The following is a 23,789-nucleotide window of genomic DNA, read 5'->3' as shown; positions in this document are numbered from 1 at the left end:
AAAGTACAATTGGAGATGCATATAGCTACATGTGGCGTATGCTATGTACATTGTGTGTGTTAGTATTGATGTCATTCTATGTGGTTGCACTATTGGATAATAGTTGTACAAGATGAAGAATTTTGATGACTAATAAGTGGGATGGTAGGAATTTATGTCTAGAATTGATTATGTCAATGAGTTTCATGTGAAGCAATGATTATGTATTCAAAACTAATTGATAACGTAAAATAGTATGTATTTGATATTAGTTACCAAATTATGATTGCTATCTTAGCTTATGCATCCAGTCTTTATAATACACCAATTTCTTAGAGAGGAACCAAGGCCAATCACATCGGGAAAGGAATATATTTGGGTTAGTCTTCTTGTCTCATATTCAAGCTAAGTATTTCCTTTTTTTTGAAAATTCAACAACAAAAATTCAATGTAAGCCATTCAATATGCATTATTCATGTTCAAGGAAAAAATTCTTAGAATATTATTTAGATAAACTTGTGCATCTAACATTTCAAGAAATTTTTACCCTAATATTTGTAATTTTTAGGATAAAAAGTATTGTTTACCATGGCAAAGAAAATATTTGTAATTTTAAGGATAAAAAATAATGTTTACCATGGCAAAAAAAAAAAAAATCATGAGGGAAAAAGGACATTATCTATCATTACTAGGTAGTGTTAGGATTTCCTTCAACAAGTGCATGCCAAACATTGAAACACAAGCCTTATTCATGTGTCATCAAGTTTCTAATTTAGGTTTTTAAAGGCCTTGTTTGAATGGGTTCAATAATGATTCACATATCTCTAGTATAGGCTATAATCTAATGTAGGGGGCCTCATAAAGGCCACACTATCAATAGCCCCATGGAAGGCTCTCTTATTTAGCTCTTGAATTGAAACTCCATGTGCAAGGTTTGTGATTGTGCTTTGTGTACTTGCTACTCTTTTGAGTGCTTCCCTCAAAACCCCACTCCACCACTTGGAAGAACTTGTTAATATGAGGTTTGTTGAATATATGAGATGTAGGTGTTATGGTTTCAACCATCAAAACAAAATTGCTACCTACATCTTTGGCTTCATGAACCTCCTCTTTTATTACGTTATAGCTTCATGAACCTGCTTCTTTCTTTTGTTTAGATTATGTAGTGACTTTTGTGCTGACCTTGACCTTCCACACCAAAGGGGTGCCTTGGATGTGCACAAATATATTCTTGACCAATGATGTGTACTATATAATCCTAACAAAACTACATCATATGTGCATTGGAGACACCTTTGCCTAGATATCAAAGTATGGAGAAGAAAATTGTAGTTGCCACCCCTTATGCACAATTTGTAATTTTCCTTGTTCTATATTTGTTCTAACCTCCAATCAATCCCATACACTTAACATTGTAACATGGCATAGTCTTGCATATTGCCCAAAAGGCACAATTGATGTTGTACTCCACACCAATGAATCAATCCATTCTACTACCAATGTCTCTTGACCATCCCCTACCATATGTGCACTACTTCCTTGTTAGGGGCTCCTCTATCATTTGGACCATCTCTAAGTATCTATTAAGGAAAAATTTTTGAGGCCATCCTTTTGTCTTTTAGTCTTAGGTCTCCATGACATACATTTGAGAGTGATTCCCCATGTTAACCCTAGGTTTCTCTCCCTTTGTGCTACACTTCTCCTTGTCTCCATACATAGTCCTTGACTCCTTGGACATGGGAATTCTAGCCACTACTTGGTGCAATATATGCACTACCTAGGGTGGCATTGGAGTGTGTTATTGCAACTCATTGCAAAAGTTTTTGATGTTTGGGTTGTCATCACCATCAACAAGCCTACCAAGCAAATAAACATGTTGCCTTGTACTATAAAGTAATGCATTAACAATGTCAAACAAGTATACAATGAAAGTGATATTTTGATTTTTAGGCCCTTCCCTATGTGCATAACTTTTAACAAGGTTTGTCCTTGGTGTGTGTGCAATTTCATGACGATGTTAAACAAGATCCATCTATAATTTCTCATTGAGACAATAAGTCACAAATTTGCCAAAAAAAAAAACCCCTTTTAGTGTTACTGACTCCTTGACTACCATATTCAAAATATCAGAAATGTTCTTCATTCTTGAAGAAAATCGAGATGATATCGATAGCGTGAAAATCTTGTCCAATATATATGTATGTGATACACATCTTCATTCAAAGGATATTGTGAGATATACAATTAAATTCATGAAAGCTATGTAATAAACATTTGCAAGTAACACATGTATCTAATGATATATATTTCTTAAATCTCTCTTAAATCAATGTTGCCAAGATAGATGCATTCAATAACCTATTCAACATAACATCAATGCATGGAAATCTATCCTTAGACAATAATATTATTGAGAGTTGTGCCATCAACATGTGATTGTGCTAGTTATACTATTGGTCCTAGCTAACCCATGTGGCATGACTAAGTTAAACTTTATTCAAATAATCTTTAAGATAAGCCATCTTGTCATTTTTTCTTCTCAAGTATTAAAAGGCATGTGATCCATCTCAAATGAAATGTATTTTGTGCAACAAACTTGTTGCCATTTTGTTATTGTTAGAATGCTTAAGCTCTTTTGATATAGTGCTTGAATGAGCCAAGGGATTGTCTACTTGGGCAACATAAGAAGTTAATTAATGTTTTTTACATAACCTTGTGATAATTGACATCCATTCTTAGATTTTTCCCCATATTGTGTAATCAAGACACACAATTTGTTGCCTGTTTTATAGTGAAGCACACAAATACAAGTCCATACGCTTCTCGTGGTAGATCCAAGATTGTAATAAACTTCTCAATCTTTGCATTGTTAAATATGTCCATAAAAGGCTTCATACAAAGGCATATCTATTTAAAGTGCAAGAGTAGAAGACTTATAAAGCGAGTTGATATTAACAAATCTATTCCACTTATGAACACGGTTTGAGTCAATTTGAGTGACGACTATGGTTGTAGCAACTTTGCATTTTAGTCTCTTATGAACATCCTCTACTACATGTGGATTGTGCCAAAACCAATGGTAATTCAACAATGCTTAGCTCCAACTTGCACAAAAGTAAAAGAAAAGTATGATTATTATACCATGGTTAAAAGATAGAGCATGTTGACTTGATTTCATGATGACTTATAGTAAATATGCATCCATAATAGCCACTAAATCCAATTCATAATGTCCACTAAATCCATAGATACAAATGAAAGACAAACTAAAATGCATATTAAAATTCTCAAATAGCCTACCAAAAACACCAAATTGTTGCAAGTGTATACAACTCCCTTGAATGTTTCATCACTCAAAATAAGATCAAAAGAGCCAACACAATCTAAGCATAGCATTATGCATTCCCTTTAGCATTTGGATATATTTCACTCTTTGATCTTCAACATGTATGGGCTACAAATACCAAGATTTAATATGATCATTTGATGTTGGATGGTGATGGGCAAAAAGTGTTGCATTGACATACTACCCTAAAAGTGCCCATATAGTGTCAAAACCCACAATTGCATCCAAAGAGCACAAAGACCAATCTAAATGGCATCACAATCAGAGGTTTGGGAGATCATTGGGAGCCTCACAAGATAGTACATCTAGAAGGCACACACTACCAGATGATTTTCAAGGGTAAGATCCTTTCAATATATGCTACTCTAGCATAGCTCATCCACTCACTTCGTGGTTGCCTAGAATAGCTACAAGGTGACTATCAATAGCGATGTGAGCTTTGGTAGCAATTTATTTAGACCTAGGGTGGCCACCTACTTTTCACATTATAGGATGGCCGCCCTCGATGGTACTACATTTCTCCTCCATGGCTTTTATCTTCCATCCTTCCCAAACCACCCTAAGAGACTTGTATATATGAGTGGCTTGTAATATATGGAGAGCTCTAATTAGACTCTTGAGCATTCGTACTTCATTGTAAATTTCTTCCGAGTCACATAATTAGCCACACCTTTTTTTGGCCCAAAAAGGAAAACAAAACCTACCTTACACTTTCTTTTCAAATGGAAGGGAACTTGGGAACCTTAGACCTAGCTTTGAGGTCCTTCCAATATATGCATCAACCTCAGGACAAAAGCTTACTTTCCAAAAAACTATCACAAGGTTTGAATATGTTATGTTTTACAGGGCATTACCTAATTGCTTGGAGTTAAACGTCGGCTAGCTAATATATGAGATAGTTGGCTTTTTGCAAGTATGTGGTAGTGTAGCGTATAATATTTATGGATTGGGATAGAGCACTCAATAGGCTAGGATGGCCTTAACTTAATAGACATTAAGGATTGCCTCTGATCCCGTAACAATGCTACTGTGTGCCTTTGGAGCTCGAATAAGAAAAGACCCAAACATCTTTGGTCCTCATAGTCCATCACCCGTTTGAATGGTCCAAAGCCCTCCTTAAAGAGGCAATGGTAGTAGCCTCAGATATCATAGTATATAGTACATCTATAAATGTAGTGTTTCTTCATCTCTGGCTCCCAATTGCAAAGCTGACATATCCTCTAAGCAGCTGCAACATGACTCCATTGACCTATCTCAATCATTATCTGATGTGATGAGGTGTGGATCTGTCCAATATCAACTTGAATCCCATGAGAGAGTTGAGCATACATATATCTCGGCCTCACTATGAGACCATCATGGGAAAGCTGCAAGAAGTGACATTGGTATTGCGCCATCTTCGTGCCTAATGGGAAAGGGGGCTTGGACCAAGTCCTCTCTGTCTCTACTTTTTTGATGTCTGCTCTGATCACTCTATTCAACTCTGAACGGCTGAGACTCAAGGTGAGACAATCAAGGCTGTAATCGAACGATTTCAATCTGTCTATATTCATGCCATGCAAGTTTAGCCATGTGTTCATATGTGCGTACCAACACTATCTATCTCCCTTTGCTGCAAGCTGTCTTGAAGACTCCAAAGCTAGCCTAGGTTATTCGTCTTTAGGTAGCTGCCATATCCTTTGGAGGAAAGTGATTGCCTAGAATAGTGCCTCCACTACCATGGGTGCTGCACCCAACTCAGCTCAGATGATCTCTTGTGGTATTGAGGCATTTGCCCTTATCATACGTGCTATTGTCATGACCAATGGTCTCTCCGTATGTTCCCATCCATCATAATGTTGTGCTTTAGGTCTGTTATAGTCCATGAGAGGCATCTGTCTAGCATGATAATGGCTTGGGCCCCAAATGGCTGCTCCATAGAGTAGTGTGGGCATAACTAAAGTGTCAAAGAGCCACAATTTGGTATGGGCTCCTAGAACTGTATGTGTGCACATTGTTGCTCCAGAGTGCCCAAAGCTACATATGCCTGTGCAAGCTTAGCCTCTGAAGTCTCCTTCCATGAAAATTGTGACCCTTTGAATGATAAGAATGATTACAACGATGAGAAAAGATAGAGTGCAAAATTGAGAGAGAGAGAGAGAGAGAGAGAGAGAGAGAGAGAGAGAGAGAGAATTCTGATAGTGATGGCGAGTGTGAGAGAGAGAGGGTTGCGCCTTCCTACCGGCAGATGGACGTGACGCCTCTGTCGTTCTGTTCCTGCCCCACGCTTTGCCTATTTCCCGTCACTTCGTCTCCTTTCATCCTGCCTGTTCCTACCAGAGCGGGGTCTCGTTTCGTCCTGCCTGTCCCATCAATTCATCTCCTGCCCCTGACATCAACCTCGGAAATGGCGAATTTGCAGGAATTTAATGGTATTGATATGGCCTTTCTAGACCAGCATATTGGAAATGGGGATGATAAAGACTTGGCGGAATCAGATGGTGATTCGTTAGCTGAAGATTTTGGGCAGTTAATGGAAGGGGACAAGATGGGTAAACGTCACAAGATGTTGGTCGAAGAACCAGACTTGTATGCCTTGAATTTGCCTTAGCAAAAGGTTCATGCTTCGTGTTCTCAAACTAACAAGTCTTTTCAGTTTATGCTGGCCTCTGCCAATCATTTGATGTCGGAATATGTTCAAGCTAATGAGGGTAAAGTGAGTTCTTTACCACAAGGGGAACATGCGGTCGCTCTTATGGGTGCTGATCTGGTTCCACAGCAGATTGCAGCCTTCCATGAGAGGGCAGCAGCCATCTTTTACTTTACACGAAGAACCCCATTGATCACCAGAATCGGGGCATGGTTGCTATCCATGCTTGCCAATGTGGAGATGTGTTAGGATGATGCTTTAGGGCAAGGACAGGCTTCCCGTGTGGAAGAGATTTATGATGGCCGGAGGGGTTTTTTTGAGGTCATCTTCCACTCCCCGGAAGTGTGTGCTCATATTATGCAACGTATCCTGTTGTTCATAGATGGTTAGTTAGTCCATATGGTTCCTTGGAGGCCTATGGCGGAATTTCAGGAGGTACTTAGGCAGGCATGCCCAATTTGGGTCGAGGTGGTTGATTTTCTTGCTCATCTTTGGTGATTTCTTCCCTTCGTTTTGAGATCTCTTGGCAAGGTGTTGGTGGAGCCTCACTTGGCCTCCCATAATAGGAATAGGGCATGTATGCTTTGGGATACAGAGAAACCTCGCCCGACCAAAGTTCATTTTGAGGTTCCGGGATTGCAAACTTTGGTTTATGAGCTGAAATGGGGCACATTTTCTGGACATTATTTCAGGTGTGGACAATTGGGACATTTCATTTCAGAATGTGATAGAAGCTAGGAGGTAATGCAGCTGTCTATGGATTGTGATTTGGATATGCACGACCATCTTCCCCAATAGATGGTTCAGCATCTTGAAGCTGTACCTGAGTAGATTGTCCAACAGGGACAAGTAGATGGAAAGAAGGTTGCTTCTTAAGATGTTATTCAGTGTGCATCACCTTCGGTGGGTCAGAACTTGTCTCCTCAGGATAATTCCTGGATTACAGTGGTTTTCCATAATGCTAGACAGGAGCCTCGCTCTACTCATGTTCACCCAGCTCCCGACTATCACTCAGAAGTTTCAACGTCGAGGCAGAGGGTTCTATATGAAACCTCAATCTGCACTTAGTGTGAATGAGAAAAGGGTTTTTGCACTGCTCTGCACTTGATTTGCGAGGGAGGATGGTGCCTCCTTGAGATGTTTTCCGTGCCCAACAACAGTAGTTTCCTTCTTGTAATTCGATTGCTAGTTTGCAAAGGGCAGATTTGGTTGACGTGATTCGAAGCGAGATGGAAAGATTTCAGGCAGCCAAAGCAGTTGATGTTAAAGGTAAAGGAAAAGTGGGGATTCAATAGTTTTCTTTTTTTTAATCCATCATGAGAACTGCATTATGGAACGTTAAAGGTATCTCTTCGGGTAGTAAGCAGTATCGGTTGTGGAAAGTTGTGTTAGCCGGAAATTGGGATGTTCTTTGTGGTATGGAGCATAAACAATATGCTTTGGCAGGATCATCTTATGTATATAAGGATTATTCTGTCTTCTTTAGTGGTTGTGTTCCACATAAATCTGGAGTAATGTTAGCCATTAGATCTTCACTACAACCATCTTTGATTTCTCAGGACCATAGAGGCAGATTCATGATTTTGAAAATCCAATATGAGGGAGAGGTTTTATGGCTGGTGGGTGTGTATGCTCCTTCTACTGCTCGTGAACGTCGTGAGCTTTGGGATGACTTGCATTGCCTTGCCATGGCTCGTCAAGGCTTTGTAATGGGAGATTTTAATGCCTGTACATCTCTGGATCAGACGACTTAAGGATCTGTTGACTCATCTGTGTTAGCAAGTTTGGAATTATGGGGTCATGCCTTTAGACTGGAAGATTGCAGACATTCGGTTATTGCCCAAGATTCCCTCTCCTACTTCTTTTAAACAACGGAGACCCATTTGTGTTATGGGCTTTTTATACAAAATCTTCTAAAAAATCATTGCCAACAGATTGCAGAAAGTATTTCCACACTTGGTTCATCCGCGCCAATACGGTTTCATTAAGGGTCGGAATATAATGCATAACATTTTGAATGTTCAACTGGGGATTGACTTTGCAAAAGCTTCATGCGAGTAGGTGGTCATACTTTAGCTTGATATTGAAAAGGCATTTGATCATGTAAGCTGGTCCTTTTTGAGGCAACTAATGTTTACCATGGGTTTTGGGCCACGTATGGTTTCTCTTGTAGATACTATTGGTTAGGGGGCAGTGGCCCGCATTACACTTAATGGAGGGATCACTGATGAAAATATCTCACTCTCTGTGGGGCAAGACTGCCCTCTCAATCCTTTGTTGTTTGCTTTGGTTACTCACCTGATGCTTTCTTTGTTGGATAAGTTGGCCAATTAAGGTGAGATCGTTGGTTTGTCTCTTCTCAGTGGGGCCCAACTTATGGGTCAATCTTTAGTAGACGATTCATTTATATTTCTTAAGGCTGATCGCTCGAATGTTAATCAGGCAATGGTCGTGTGGAAACTTTTTGCTATGGCATCAGACTTCATATTAAAGCTCAAAAATCCACTTTGCTCTCTTGTGCGGAAAATGATTTGCAGGCTTTGGGTTGGAATGGTATTGTGATTCCTAAGGGGAATATCACCAGACACTTGGGTTATCCTATTGGTGTGGAGGTAGCTCCTCATGCCTTGTTGGATTGGATGGCATCCTGTATTCATGATCGGTTTATGTACTGGAAGTCTCAAGGCTGGTCTCTCCATGTGAGACTTAAAGTTGCTCAATGCATTATGATCAGCATGATTTCGGTTTTCTTGCCATTGCTTCCTTAGACTAAGAAGTCACTATTGAAATTGGTTTAACCTATCCGATTCATGTTATGGAAGAAAAAAGGAAATCGCTTGGGTCAAGCGTGGATTTCACGGCAGTACGTGACTACTCCTAAAAGGATGGGGAGAGCAGCTCTTTTGGATGTTAATTTTCATATGGATGCTTTGAGGTTAGCTCTTTTGTAGGCACTTTGTGTACAGACTCATCCTTGGACAGATATAGCAAATTTTTTTATAGAAATGACTAGCATTTCTAATGGTAGCACGGTTATTCATACTTCTTGGTGGCATGTGCTTAGCTTCACAAGATCAATTAAGGTCTCCCAATCTTTTCTCCTTTCCCATATGATCACATCTTGGCAGGCGATGTTACGTTTTGCAGTTTGGCGCCCACTGGATTTTTGTAAAGAGGAGAATTCCTTGCTAGGTGAGGTACTGGCCTCCTCTAGGTTGTTGGATTGGCCTAATAAAGATCTGTAGAGAGATAAGTTTAACTGGATGGCTCGTTTGGGGTTACAGACAGTCTAGGATGGTGTCATTCATGGGCAAGGATGTCTTTATTCCTTTTGGTGTATTCGTCAGCACTTTCGAGTGCCTAGAGGATATTAGGTAATTTGGACGGCCATACAGGACAGAATTATGAGCTACTATCTTTTGCTTGCATTATAGCTTTTGTCTCCCTGGCGTGATTGGATGTTTGTATTCCTGATGATTTTGAGAAAAGGTTAGTCAACCAAATATATCATCAGATGGTAGAGGCCAAGGGATGGGTCACGGATAAGGCAAATAAAGTATGGCATATTCAGGAAAGCAAAAAGAAGTGGCAAGACAGATTCATTCAACTTTGGAAATCTAAGGTTCCGTATCAGGGAAAAGTGTTTATGTGGAGGCTACTTATTGGGGCTCTTCCTACTGGGAATGTGCTTCGTGCTCGTAAGATCTCTGCTGGGTGATGTATATTCTGTACTACATGTGATGAGACAATGCTTCATCTTTTTGTCTCTTGCCCTGTTGCAAGACAGATTTGGAGTTTTATTTTCCGTGTCTGGTCCTTGTTGACTCGACATCGGATATCAGCTCGTTCGTGGATCTTGGAGAAGATGACCTCCATGACCTCTTTGAGTTCAGATTATTCCTGCCTTTTCCATTTCCTTAGATGGACAGTCTTGTGGCATATTTGGCGTACTTGGAATGCCTTCATTTTTGATTCAGTATTTGGTATTCATTGTCATGTGGCCTAAATTCAGGGTTTAGTGTTGTGGCAAATCACCTCTATGGTGTCTGCTGATCTGGTTCTTCCTGATATTGCTGTTCCCCAGCTGGACATTGTTTGCTCCACACCAGCTGTACTTTCAGTGCGACATTTCTGTGTTAAGAGTCAATGTAGACTTTCCTTCATGTCTGTTATTTTCAATGCTGACCTGATGGTCTGATGTAAATATTTACTACTTAATTCAATTATCTTTACAAAAAGAGAGAGAGAGAGAGTGATTGTATCTTTGTACTCTTGGACATGCTGTACTTTTTAGATTATGTTTTGGTAATCAATAAAATTACCCTTTATGAAAGAAAAGAGAACTTGAGTGAAACACAAGAGAAAGAAGATGAGAAAAGTGAAATACAATGTGTAGGGAAAAAGTGAGGAAAGTGAAATACAATGTGCGGGAAAAAAGTGAGGAAAGCAAACCGTGCCACAACTTTGCATTCCTCACAGAGTTACTTTGTAGCAGCTTCCTGCAAAGTGACCTAGCGTTCATTGCACAGTTGTCTCAAATGAACTACTTCAAGAAATGACCCTTCTTTTCTGCCATATTTTTGAAACAATCTTGTGATCATTCACCATTGATAGTCATCATTCTTGCATCAGTATTTGGGTTAAGAGGAATTTGCTTTGCCTAGGAACATTCTGGATTAGGGATATTCTCAATAGTAGCTGTCACTTGGGGAGTACTTACAAGCACTCTCCTGACCATACCCATTTTCTCTTTGAAAATTTCAGCCTCTTCTGATGAACTGAATTGGACTTCCACCTCTTTCCCTTTACAAGCTAAGTGCAAAGCAGCTTCAGCAGTCCTGATTATACAAATGATATTAATGATTGTTACCATGATGTAGACTACAGAAAAGGTAGCAACAAAGAATAAGCAAGCTTTTGACACCTGGCATCTCCTTTCTCAAAGAAAGCTTCCGCTAGGTCCAGTAAAAGAGGTGGGAATGTATTAGACTGTATTGATTGTCTGAATGCAAATGCTGCCTCTTCCATTCTCTCCAGTTTGATGCAGACTAGTGAGAGGTATGCCCATATTTGAGAATTCCAGGGGTCCATGACATTCCCTTCTACCAATGCAGTTTCTGCACTTTTTAGGTCTCCCTCTTTGTAATATGCCATTCCAGCTCCAAGCCAGGCACTACTGTTTGGATATGATGAACATACTCGGAGAAATGTTTGCTTGGCCTGATTTAGCTGCTGCTGCTGCAAGTAACTTCTGCCCAGCTCCAACTGTCCAAACACAAACAATGGTCTCTCTCCACCATATTGCAGCATCTGCAAAAAGAATCAGTGATGTCAAGACACTGCCTTTTTTCTAGCTACAAACTGACCAGAACCACCGGAAATTGTGGGTAGTTCTTTTATACAGCATAGAAATTTTAAACAGAGCTGCTTGATTTTGTGGAAATATTCCAGACAAGTTATAAATTATGATAAGTCAGACAGCAAGTACAAGAATTCAATCCATTATGGTCCAAGGGAGCTCAACCCCATTACGTCGCGCGCTACCCCCCCTGCCCCGTCTGTTCGTTGCGATCTGTGGATTCAGCACCATCGCCATCACCACCGCCCCCCCCGCCCCCCCCAGTTGCTCCCGCCCCCTGCAACAACTCCTCCAACAGCACAGCAGCGTGATAGGTAGGTTCTCCCAGAAGGGACGCACAATGGAAACCTATGGTTAGATGCCGGCGCACTCAGTGGCCCCCCAGTCAAACACCTTGCGAGTAGTCCTCTCTAAGGAGCAGCTCTTAGCTGTCCGAGCTAAGGAGTTGGAGCTAATGGAAACAACGATTTATGGTCAGGTAGTAGGACATTCCCCAGCCAGGGCCCAGCTTCGGGATTGGCTTCACTCCACGCTGCGCATCGGCACAGCATAGATTGTGGAGGCGGTCCTATTGGGCCAAGGGACCTTCATGGTTCGACTTAGCTCGGCAAACGCAACTTGCGAGTTACTCGCCAGTTCACCATACGCGTCCACGAAGGGGGCCATATACATGGTCCCTTGGTACAGTGGCTTTACTGTGGAGGCGTTTGCACTCCACAATAGGTTTCTTCGGCACCCGGTCACCCTTCTTTTCCCCGGCCTGGCGATTGAGTATCGCGAGTTGGTGGAGGACTTTGGATGGCTCTTTGGCACTGTATTTTCCACGTCTTTCGCGGATGCAGTGACAGCAACAGGAGTCCCAAAGGTACGGGTGGTAGTGAAAGAGGTCAAGAATATCCCACAGTTCCTAGAGATTGAGGTAGGCGGGCACTCCTTTAGGTAGCAGGTAATTGTGACTAGGCAACTAGGACAATGCCTGTGCTGCCACGATTTTGGGCATCAAGCAGCAGTTTGTACGCGTTTCGGAGCCAGGGCGGCTCTGCCCACAGGTTTGCAGGTGGACGCTGACGGCTTCACATGGGTCCAGAGACGACAGAGAGGGAGACGGCAAGGGGGGGCGCAGCCAGCTCCTCAGACCCAGCCTTGTCAGCAGGGTGTTGGCGGGCGAGCAACCCCCTCTCGGCAAAGCACTCCACAGCACCCCCTATTCGTCCCACCCAACAGGACCGCAGCCCCCCACACTCTCCATCCGTGCCACAGTCTGCCTCGCCTGCATTCCCATAGGCCCCTCACCCACCCACCCCTCCCTCCCCACCCCCCACCCAACCAACCCCCCCTACTGACCTTGGCCCACAGCCCCCTCTTGCCAGGCCCACCCCCCCCGCACACCTGCCATGCAGCTCCATCCATCCCACGATCCCTCGATCCTCCTCCCCCCCCACCACTCCCCTACGAGCACCCCCCTTGATCCGCACCCAGGTCAGGTGAGCTCCCTCACCCACCCCCCCTTCCCACAGGAGGTGATGAGCCACACACACCTATGTCCTTTGTACACCAACAGTCTTCCCCCTCCCACACAGCCACCAGCTCTTCCGCCCTTGCCACCCGCCACACTTTCCCGAGACAGACACAGCTGTTGCCACAAGAGTTCTTCCGCAGTGGTCCATGGTCCTACCTGTGAGTTGCGGAGCGCGGAGAGTTCCCACTACCTCTAGAGGTGGGGATCTTCGTGGTTCGTAAGTCAAGGAGGGGCAAGGTCCATCTACTAGCACCACCGGATGGACGGAACTATGCCTTTTTTCTCCAGTCCTCTCACTCAGGAGAGTGGACGACTACACAGATTGAGGAGGAGTTGAAGAGCCAGGTGGCAGATCACATCTCCCAGTGGATGGGAGAGGAAGGATTAGCACTGTTTGCACAAGAGTGGCCCGGTTGCATGATGGACATCAACTGGTGGGCTAGTGCAGAGGTCCCATACTTGAGCATTATCTTTCGAGCCCCTCCACAGTGGAGAGTTCTGAGGGACGTGATCGAGTGGCTCTCGGCACAGGCAGCCCGTTTCTACCAGTGTACAGAGTCGCGATTCTTAGCATGGTTGATAGATGTATTGATAGTACCACCTGGAGCATTTATCACCCCTATGGTCCGGCCGAGGGCCACCATGGGGGACTGGAGTTCACCATCCAGACCGGCGGCAAAGCGCACTTGCATGCCTCACAGTCTCTGCTCCTCATCAGCAACATCCACACCGAACAGATGCCTGTTCGGTCAGTCACAGGTTTCCCCATGAGCTTACATCTTGCATCCTGGAATGTGAATAGTCTCCACTACAGTGGGGCACGTGGTTCCAGGAAGTTGATTGTTCGGCAGGAGTTGCAGCCTGTCCTTGTTAGACAGATCGACATCCTGCTTCTACAGGAGCACAAGCTCACCCACACCCAGGCTCAGCGGGTTGGGAAGGTACTTCCGGGTAGCTCGTACACTTACTGGGAGCATGCCATAGGTGCTCACGGCAGGAGTGGAGGCGTATGCACCTCTATTGGCCCGAATCTCACCACCTGTGTACGAGACCACGGGACGATAGTGGCAGGAAGGGTTCTATGGATTAGATTGGATATTGGGGACTCGTGTATTGGAGTCCTCAATGTCTATGCCCCTACGGAGGTTAGGGCACACAACAGGTTCTGGGTGGAGATCGCAGCTGGACTCCTAGAGGTGGACTCCTGGATTGTTGGAGGAGATTTCAACAACCTGGAGGCCTTGGAGGACCAGCAAGGCAGAGGCAGAAACTACCAGGGCATGGCTGGGGAGGAGTAGGAGGCATGGGAGGTCTTTTTGCTTGTAGTTGGTTGGAGCACGTGTTGCATGGAAAGACCCTGCCTTCCACAGGAGGGAGAGGTCGTTGGACTTCTCTTGGGGATACAGGTGGCTAGGTGGAGTCCTGTTGGAGCGGTTGGACAGGTTTTATGTGGGAGAGTGGGGAGGCTTCCGTGGAGGCCAGATTGAGCAGTTGGCAGGCACCACATTATCCGATCATTGCCTGGTTTTCTTGACACTTGACCCCCTAGCATCCGCCCTAGACACACGATCCTGTCGGATCCCTGACTTGATCTATAGGAGGGAGGAGGTGACGAGATAGATAGAACCGATTTGGACCAGAGAGTGGGACATGAGGGACCGGATAGCAAAGGAGGTTGCAGAGATCCTAGCTGAGTCAAGCAGAATCTGCCAAGAGGCAGCCATACAGGCCAGGCAGTAGTGTTGGGAGGAGGAGAGAGCACTCCGGCGGAACCTTGCAGTCACGCAGAGATTATTGCAGGAGGCACTAGGGGATCCCACCCTCCACGCACAGGAGGTGCGCGCGCATGTAGCCATTGCTGGCCTAGAGGACATGCGCTCGGAGTTCTCCTTCCGCACCTTAGCAGCCTTTTGGGCACGGAAGGGGGACACGATGTGCAGGGAGTTCTTCCAAGTGCACCAGCCTGGCACTGCCGGAGAGCAGATACGCAGCCTTTGGGATCAGTATGGGAGGACCCGTTCTAGCCCAGATGAGGTGATGGAGATTGCCACCGACTACTACATGCGCCTTTTCCAACAGGAGACAGCTTCAGCTAGAGGACAAAGTTGCAGACAGCAGGTATGGGATCACATCCCGTCCCTCGTTATAGAGGAGATGGGACACTTCCTCCTAGCCCCCTTCACAGAGAAGGAACTAGAGGAGGCTTTCCATACACAGGATGGGCAGAAACGCCCGGGGGAGGATGGTCTCTCTAAGGCCTTCTTCACTACCTACTGGGAAGTGGTGAAGGATCCCCTACTGAGGGCTTTCCAGGAGATCTTCACCTCAGGACAGATGCCAGGGAGTCTCTCAGCAGGCCTTATCAGTTTTCTTCCCAAAGGGGGAGACCGGTTGAAGCTATCCCAGTGGAGACCGATCACCTTATTATCAGTGGCCTATAAGGCACTGGCAAAGATGATTGGTAGGCGACTACGCCTTGTGCTTCAAGATATCATTCATGACACACAGACAGGCTTTGTCCACGATAGGAGCATCCTATACAATGTATTTACCTTCTTTGAGGCGACAGAGTGGGCTCATCACAGTGGGCAGAAACTGGCAGTGCTACTCTTGGATTTCGAGAAAGCTTATGACAGGGTGGACTGGGATTTCCTAGAGGGTACCATGGTGAAATTGGGATTCCCCCACGCTTGGATTCGTGGGGTCTCCAGCCTGTACAGATCGGCTACCAGCAGGGTTCTCATAGGTGGAAGGCGAGAAAAGGAGTTTTGGCTGGAGAGATCGGTTCGACAGGGTTTCCCCCTGGCCCCATACCTATTTCTACTCTTTGCAGAGGCGGTATCTTACTTCCTCAGGTCACATGTGAGCGGATTACGTGGCCTCCGACTTCCAGTGAGAGAGGAGACTGGGTTGTCAGACTCAGAGTACGCAGATGATACATACCTCTATATAGAGGATGATGAGTTGATGCTGGAAAGAGTGAGGCTGGCTCTTGATATGTTCTGCTTTGCAGCAGGAGCGAAAATCAACTGGCAAAAGTCGGTTGGTTTTCTCATAGACCCAGACTCCAGCACGGAGTGGGATGTCCACCTGGGATTTAGATGGGTGAGTAGAGGACAGACTGTTCGATACCTAGGGTTCCAGGTGGGACTTGACATCACTTCTCCCCAGCAGTTTCTTCTTGTCCTTGACTCTATTCGGAGAAAACTGACCTACTAGAGCACGGTTCGCCTCTCACTAGCCGGTCGAGAGCTTGGTGGTTAACCAGGCCCTCCTAGTGACTGCCTAGTACATTACCTCGTGTTGGTGCTTCTTCTCATCGTGCGTAGGGCAGCTTCGCCACCTAGTGCGGAATTTCCTTTGGTCTGGGTCTGATGGCTCCAGGAACTCCAGGGCCAAGGTGGCATGGGCGACCATCATACGACATCGATCAGAGAGAGGGCTTGGAATCATAGACCCAGAGTATCAGAGTATGGCCCTCTTGGGTAAGCTAGTTGTCCGTGGTCTCACACCAGGAGGGCAGACCTGGAAGGTCTTATTTTGCAGGAGGGCCTTCAGGATTGTAAACGGAGGCTTGGCGGTGAGTGGAGGCCGTCCCTGAGATGGATCTTCACATCAGCCCAGATCACCCCCCCTAGATTACCTTTCCTTCGTAGCCTACTCTACGTGTGGTAGGGCCTCCACAAGGCTCTAATCTAGAGCTCCCCAGGTTGCTACGAGGAAATAGACCGTCAGCCGGTGATTTGGAACCTCAAGGTTAAAGATTGGAAAGGGGCACAGATAGGTGAGCGCCCCCACATCCAGTGGGCTAGGTGGGAGGCCGGCCCGGCTCGTTCCATCAAGACATGGCGGGAGGTGTAGAGGATGGCGGATGAGGAGGTGCTGCAGCGAGTATCAGGTTGCCCGAGAGAAGTGGAGTTGAGGAGAAGAGAGATAGACGTAGCAATACCTCCGGAGTGGCTTTCCCCCCCCGATATGAGAGCCAATAGAGCCCGGGGAGGTATGGGCAGCTAGGTTCTCACCAGTAGGCATCCCCCTTCAGGTGGCAGGTAGAGTGGGTGGTGCCCCGTAGGGGACCTTCTTTGCCGTTCAGGAGGGGGGACGTCTGGCCCTTGACAGAGGGCATCAGGATGAGGGGATTGCCACCCTTTCGTGGAGGAGGATTCGGGTGGTGGGTCTTCAGGGGAAGACTTGGCGACTGGACCACTATGTTTTCTGGAAGGCGCTCAAGGAGTGGCGCCTTTGGATCTGGGAGGGCAGACCACTTGATGAGCTGGAGTGGGATCCAGGAGAGTGACTATGGCCGGCCTCTGCGGTCGCCAAAAAGCCACCCAGGTTCCTAGAGTACACGGCCAGGATTGGCAGACATGTACTGATGCAAGAGGATATGGACTGGGTGCCGTCACGCAACAGGCATTGGGCGGAGCACAGCATCATGGAGCCCTTCCGACGGACCTTCTGGCGGCGCCTATGGGGTAGCTGGAGACTGAGGAGGGTGTCGTATTTTTTATGGCTGGCGGCACGTGGAGGCTTGGTGGTGGGAAGCTGGCTTGCCCAGATGCAGAAGGAGGGAGGTTGTACGCGCTGCACACAGCAGCTTCTGGAAACCCCAAAGCACTATCTTTGGTCCTGTGAGGAGGCGCAACTCGTGTGGAGAGGAGCATGCCGTATCCTTCGACGTATAGCGCCCAGCCATGGGTGTATCTCATGGGGAGCTTTCTGTTGTTGGCAGGCAGTTAGCCAGGGCCGTCACCTTTTGTATGAGGCTGGGATGCAGGACACGATATTCATGATCGAGGCAGGGTCATGCATAGTGGTCGGTCTGGAGGCTCTACCCATCCGCCAGGTACTGGAGCCCACAGCAGACCGCTCGGAGGTATGGGAGATCATAGGGAGTCTTACTGGATGGCATATTTGGAAGGCGCGATGCCAGGTGGCTTTCGGCGGAGAGAGACTTTCAGCACATACGACCTTAGTAGAGCTCTGGACCTCCATCATCCATTCCCTCCGCGGCCGATGGGATTAGGTGCAGGGCGAGTCCAGGGCTCGTCAGGAGCCCCGTGGTCACTTCATGCGTACCTGGGGCGACCAGGGTCTATTCTTTGTGATGGAGGCAGGCAGCCCCAATATACATGATGTACTGGTGACTTTGCTTCAGCTCCAGCTAGTTTGTTGAGCATGAACACTCTGTTGTAATCAGCTTTTTGAGTAATATAATCAGCCACATTTTACTTGAAAAAGTACAAGAATTCAAGAGTAGAATGCACATCATCAACATGCTTAAACAATGTACTGAACTTGTAGTACCAAAATATTGGGGTGCTAGATAAAACGTATAGCAGAAGTATAATTAACCAATGCTTGCGCTTGAAAACTTGATGTAGTCTGAAATAGCTGACTTTCCCTGCAGAAATTGCAGGCAAGGATTGATGTCCAGAAGCTAAAGGATATCAGATTTCATCACATGAAACTTTACACAGCCATGTCGAATGTTCTAATCTTTTGCTCAAGTGACCTGCTCTGCCCACCTCTTCAGTGTTAGGCTGGATGGTTAAGGCTTAAGGTTACAACCAGGACCTGTGGGTTCAGTATTTGCAATAAGAGTACGCCTCCTCTCCCAAGGTTCATTTTTCCAGCTTTCTGCCTTTCTCAACAGGTTATGTTCATGATGTGTGCCGTCCTTTAAATCAGAGCCTAACCTCTAATATAGCTATTGTCTAAGGATTAAAAATATCTCTGCATCAATGTTTCTGAAGCCTTGTCAGCAAAGGATTGGACAGAAATCAATACGATCTTTCTTATGAGTGTTTTTGAACTTTTCCGGCTGCACTTGTTTATAGTGTTCAGCTATTGATTGTTAATACAATATTTTTTCACAAAAAGACAAAAAGTGTATGTGAATGGCCTGCAAAATTTGGTAAAGTTGTCTTTGAAACAAAGGCTATCCCTTTGGAGGTGTATGGTTGGTGGACTTTGGGAACTCCCACCCATGTATCTCAAGCCCCAACCTACTCTCACATTTCCCAGCTGGCCACACAGTTTACCAACATGTTAATACCAAGTGGGCCATCCTACACCTTTTCAACATTAGGTCCACACCCCAATCGGTCACCTCCTTTGGGGTGCACCTCTAGAGTCACGATGCCACGTGTAGCACCTAGTCCTCTACATTTCTATCCTATGCTACTCACCTATCCCCTCCTTTCCATGATATCTATATCAACCAAGCATGCTTCTATGGATAAGAATCATTTCAATGGGTCTAACTTTACCACTTGGTCTTATTTGATGTGGCATGTCTTAGATTCCCGAGGTTTGTGGGGAACTTGTTTAGGGGCAAGAACCCTAGCCTAATCCTTGTTGGTTCTCATATGAGGTAGTTTGCTCTTGGAAGAGTAAAAATGCCATAGCCATGGTCAAGTTGATGTAGGGTTTTATGTACGAATTTCACTCTTAACTCCCAACACTTTGACCTTGTAGCTGAGTGCTAGGCACCTCTAATCAACCACTACACAGCTGCGATTATACTCGACATATCAACCCTTGACCATGAGCTCCAAGTATTTAAAATAATTGAGATGGATGATTTGACTGTCCAATTGATTGTGTCTCAGCAATTGCTCATTGAATTCACCACCATTGGTCTGCCCAAGTTAGGTTATGATCAAGTCACTTTGTTCATGAACAAATTGACACAAAAATATTTCCATTTCATCCAATAAGTTATCTCATAGCCCCAGTTACCTACCTTCAATGAGTTCGAATGTCAACTCTTGCGTTTTGCAAGGTTGTTTGATCAATTTCATAAGGAATTCTAATTTTCACATTCAAAGGTGTGAGAGGTGGGGAAGATCAAAGCTCAGTTGAGACTACACAGTTGATAGTGAAGAGAGTGTGAGAGTGAAGACACAACTCCCAATACAATAATCAAAGAGTAATGTGGAAGTACAAAGTACAACCCTGAAACCTTAGGGTTGTTAATGTGTGTTCACACCCAAAAGGTGTAAAACACGATAAGTGCCCGAACTGTGTAACATAAGCATGTAAAATAAAGAAGAATATAACTGGGGGAAAAACCCTCTCATAAGGAGAGTAAAAAGTGCCCCAATGTCCTACCGAGGATCATCGACACTCCTCTGTGAGCGTAGGCGTGAGCCAAACCCAACAAACTCCCCTAGAGTAAAGAGTGATCAACATACAAGGATCATCCACCAAAGGAGATCAAATTTAGAGCATTGTGGAATGCTTCAAATTTGTCACGAGGAAGAGCTTTGGTGAAGTTGTGTACCACATTATTTGGTAGGACAGTAGACAAGGCTAATATCTCTTGCATATAGCCTTTCTCTGACAAAGTGATAGTGGATCTCTATGTGTTTCATGCATATATGAAACACTGGGTTCCATGCCATTGCAATGGCACTCCAACTGTCAGTAAACAAAGAAGTAGACTTTGTGATAGACACACATCAAGATGAGCCAAGAAAGAAACAATTTTCACTCGTAAAGTGATGTGAATCAAAATCACCACCTCAATCTGAATCATTGTAAGCATGGAGTTGCAATGGTCCCCCCTTGGCATAAAGCAATCCAAGAGTCCTAGTCCCCTGCAAGTAATGAAAAATATACTTCACAGTTTGCCAATGTGACATGAGTGGGTTGTGAATATATCTACTCAAGGCTAAAACTGCAAACTGAATATCTGGACTTGTGTTGCATAAATAAATGAGACATCCAATTGATGGAGCATACGTATGGATGTCCCACAAATCATTGTCATCATGTAAGGATAGCTTGAGTCCAATCTCCATTGGTGTGCAAACTGGCTTGCAATCGTGTAAGTCAAAAATCTCAAGAAGTTTATTAATATATCTAGACTGTGACAATCCAATGCCTCTAGCATCATAAATGAATTGAATGTCCAAATAGTAGTGCAAAGGCCCTAAGTTTGACATCTCAAAAGTTTGCTACAAAATTTGCTTGAATGTTGAAATCAGATCGGCCTGTGTCTCTATGAGCAAAAGATCATCTACGTAAAGACATATGACCAGCAAGGATCCTCCCTCTTTACATACGTAAAGAGTAGACTCAAATGAGTTGTTAATGAACCCTTGGGTGAGTAAAAAAACATCAAGTTTTGCATACCAAGCTTGGGGAGCTTGCTTCAAACCATACAAAGCTTTTTTCAACTTGCATACCAAGTGTTCGGATCCCTCAACTGCAAAACCAATGGATTGTTATACATACACTGTTTCTTGAAGTTCCCCATGTAAAAATGCAGTCTTAATATCAAGTTGCATGATGGGCAACCAAAGCAACCATAGACTGAATGGTAGTCATACCGGATGTAGCAGCAAATGTCTCCTCATAGTCAATGCCTTTCTTTTGTGTGTAGCCTTTGGCCACAAGCCTAGCTTTATACTTGTCAATGGATCCATCAACATTTCTTTTAAACTTATAGACCCATCTTGTACCAATGGTTTCCTTCCCAACAAGCAATGCCACTAAATCCTATGTTTGATTCTTTATAATAGAATCAAATTCAGCTTGCATTGTTGCCATCCAATGCATAATTTGTTATGCAGCCTCTCATCAAAAACCACATTCCTATTGACAAATACTTTCTTGGAAACGGGATCATACAATCTGTATCTTTTGCTCTCATTGCTGTACCCGACAAAAATGCATTTAACAACCTTGTTGTCCAACTTTTTTCATAGTACTTTGGGAATATGAGCATATGCAAGACACCCAAAAGTATGAAAATGGCCAATTGAAGGTTTTTAGCTGTTCCAAGCCTCAAAAGGTGTACATTCTTTAATGCCTTGGTAGGGCACCTGTTCAAAACATGGCAAGCACACATAACTGCTTCCATCCAAAAACTATGTGGCAAACTCTTAGCTTGTAGCATACATCTAGCCATCTCCATAAGTGACCGATTCTTCCTCTATGCAACCCAGAGCTCAGCGAATCCGAGTGTTGCTGGTACAAGATTGAGAGATACGAGAGACTGAGATGAATCTGGGCTCTGATACCAAATGTGAGTGGTGGGGAAGATCGAAGTGCAACTGACGGTATACGATTGACAGTGAAGAGAGTGTGAGAGTTAAGAGTAATGTGCAAGTACAAAGTACAACCCTTAAACCTTACGGTTGTTAATGTGCATTCACACTTGAAAGGTGTAAAACACGATAAGCGCCCGAACTATGTAACATATGCACATAAAATAAATAAGAATATAATTGGGAAATAAAACCTCTCATAAGGAGAGTAAAAAGTGCCCCTGTGTCCTATTGAGAAGCACCGACACTCCTTTGTGAGCATAGACATGAATCAAACCCAACAAAAGGGGCCATGACTTTCCGCAAGGTGAAGCAAGGTGGTGGAAAGAACACTATCAAGATTGAGTCGAGTAGTAAGGAGCAGAGTAACTCTCCTCTCGGATTGAAAGTTGACAAATTATCCCCAAGGGAATAGATACTGTCATCATTACCAAAAGGCTGGCCATTTTAATGATGAGTGTCACTCAAAGACCAAGGGCAGCCCATCCAAGAATTGACCCTCTTCTCCAACTAGGAACTCGAGCACATTAGGCGAGGACACTTTTAATCCACCTCCACAACTAAAAAAGGAACATTCTCCACCCTAGCAAGTTAGATCCACTGGTCAAATGGTGGTGGATTGTCCATCCCTGTTACACTCCACAACTAAGAAGGGATCATCCCCCACCCTAGCAAGTTAGATCTGTTGGTCAAATGGTGGCCGTGGATTGTCCACACCTATTACACTCCAGGGGTTATTTGATTAGTTTGCCAATGCCACTACTATGGACTTTGGTCCTCAGGCACTCCTTATCTCCCTTGAGGATAGACATGATGAGTCCTCTTTTCTTTTTGAATTGCTCTCTCCATCGAGTATATGGCCAAAAGTAGTTGAGCTCACTTTCCCTAGATCGTGGACCAACCTTCCTTTGGTTCAGATGTCAACAACACTGACGGTAATCTGACCATGATTCCCACCCACAAATTTGTTGATTTTTGTAGAATGTGCTCTAGCCTATCTTTTATCTTCCGTTGCACATCCCTACTCCTAGTCTCCTACATCTTTAGTGTGCCTACCTTTTGGTAGTGGAAACATCTCAAAATCCAATATACTACACTTCAAGCACTTTTTATTAAAGTTGAGGTATGCATGTTTTATGGTTTGATGTGGTCTTTTTTACTCCTAACTTGTATTTTCAGGTTAGTACTAACCCCAACAAGACCCAGACCAGTTGATTGGAGCAAAGACTTGGATTATTCGGCACTCCCTATCTTGGTTACCCTTGATGGGGCTTCACAAATTGGACCAACATGGAGTCTTTTCCTCCCAAGGCTAAGTTCTTGCCTTCCTTGAGGTGACCTTGGAAGCCATTCATTTCAAAGTTTTTAGTTGGACATGCATCTCATTCTTCTTCTTTAGGCACTTCCTCTTTTCCCATTGACATTGATATCTTGGAGAGAGAGGGAATACTTAATTCTCCTTCCACCATCCAGTGGTGAGAGGGGACGGTATCTTCTCTTGATGCTTACAAGATCATGATTATTCATAATTTTATATCACCATCATCCATTTGCATCTTGATGATCATGATTGTAAAAGGGCGCTTGTGATAGTGAACAATTCCCTTGTGAGGGCACTATCTATGTGGCACCATTGCATAGAATTTTGCTTGAGCATGACATTTTGCATTGCCCTTTGTATTTTATCCCATGCATTGACACTTTGTTCTTGTAAACATGTATCTGGGTATATATTTATCCCTTATCGGTAAACAAGTGGTTTGCTCTAAATTCAACATATTTGTAGCATTCTACATAGCAATCTCCAAGGACAATCTCTATGGCAGCATCCCACATATACCCTCCATACTGTCTTCATTGACTTCCAAGGATGGGTGAGATTGCTTTTTGTTATGTGA

General features: G+C 44.4%; 1 protein-coding gene and 1 long non-coding RNA gene across 2 annotated transcripts in view; one reads left to right on the top strand and one right to left on the bottom strand.

Annotated features, from left to right (window-relative positions):
• Positions 1-5,456: 5,456 nt before the first annotated feature.
• LOC148033957 (uncharacterized) overlaps positions 5,457-23,789 on the top strand; it is an 88,567-nt gene continuing 70,234 nt past the window's right edge. The window contains exon 1 of the long non-coding RNA XR_015691395.1: positions 5,457-5,921. This is a non-coding gene — a long non-coding RNA (uncharacterized LOC148033957). The remainder of the gene's footprint in view (positions 5,922-23,789) is intronic.
• The window catches only part of LOC148033956 (cilia- and flagella-associated protein 70-like), a 173,696-nt gene continuing 160,138 nt past the window's right edge, over positions 10,232-23,789 (bottom strand). Inside the window, exons 7-8 of the mRNA XM_087681937.1 lie at positions 10,879-11,264; positions 10,232-10,792 (exon numbers count right to left, since the gene is read on the bottom strand). Coding sequence (XP_087538063.1) covers positions 10,615-10,792; positions 10,879-11,264 — 564 coding nt within the window. The 3' untranslated portion in view covers positions 10,232-10,614. The remainder of the gene's footprint in view (positions 10,793-10,878; positions 11,265-23,789) is intronic.

This window comes from Lygodium microphyllum, chromosome 7 (assembly GCF_053477565.2).
Source record: "Lygodium microphyllum isolate KBCC chromosome 7, Lygodium_microphyllum_v1.1.10, whole genome shotgun sequence".
NCBI classification, from domain to species: Eukaryota; Viridiplantae; Streptophyta; class Polypodiopsida; order Schizaeales; family Lygodiaceae; genus Lygodium; species Lygodium microphyllum.
Note: the sequence above shows the minus strand (reverse complement) of the source record. Positions and strands in the feature narration are given on the sequence as shown.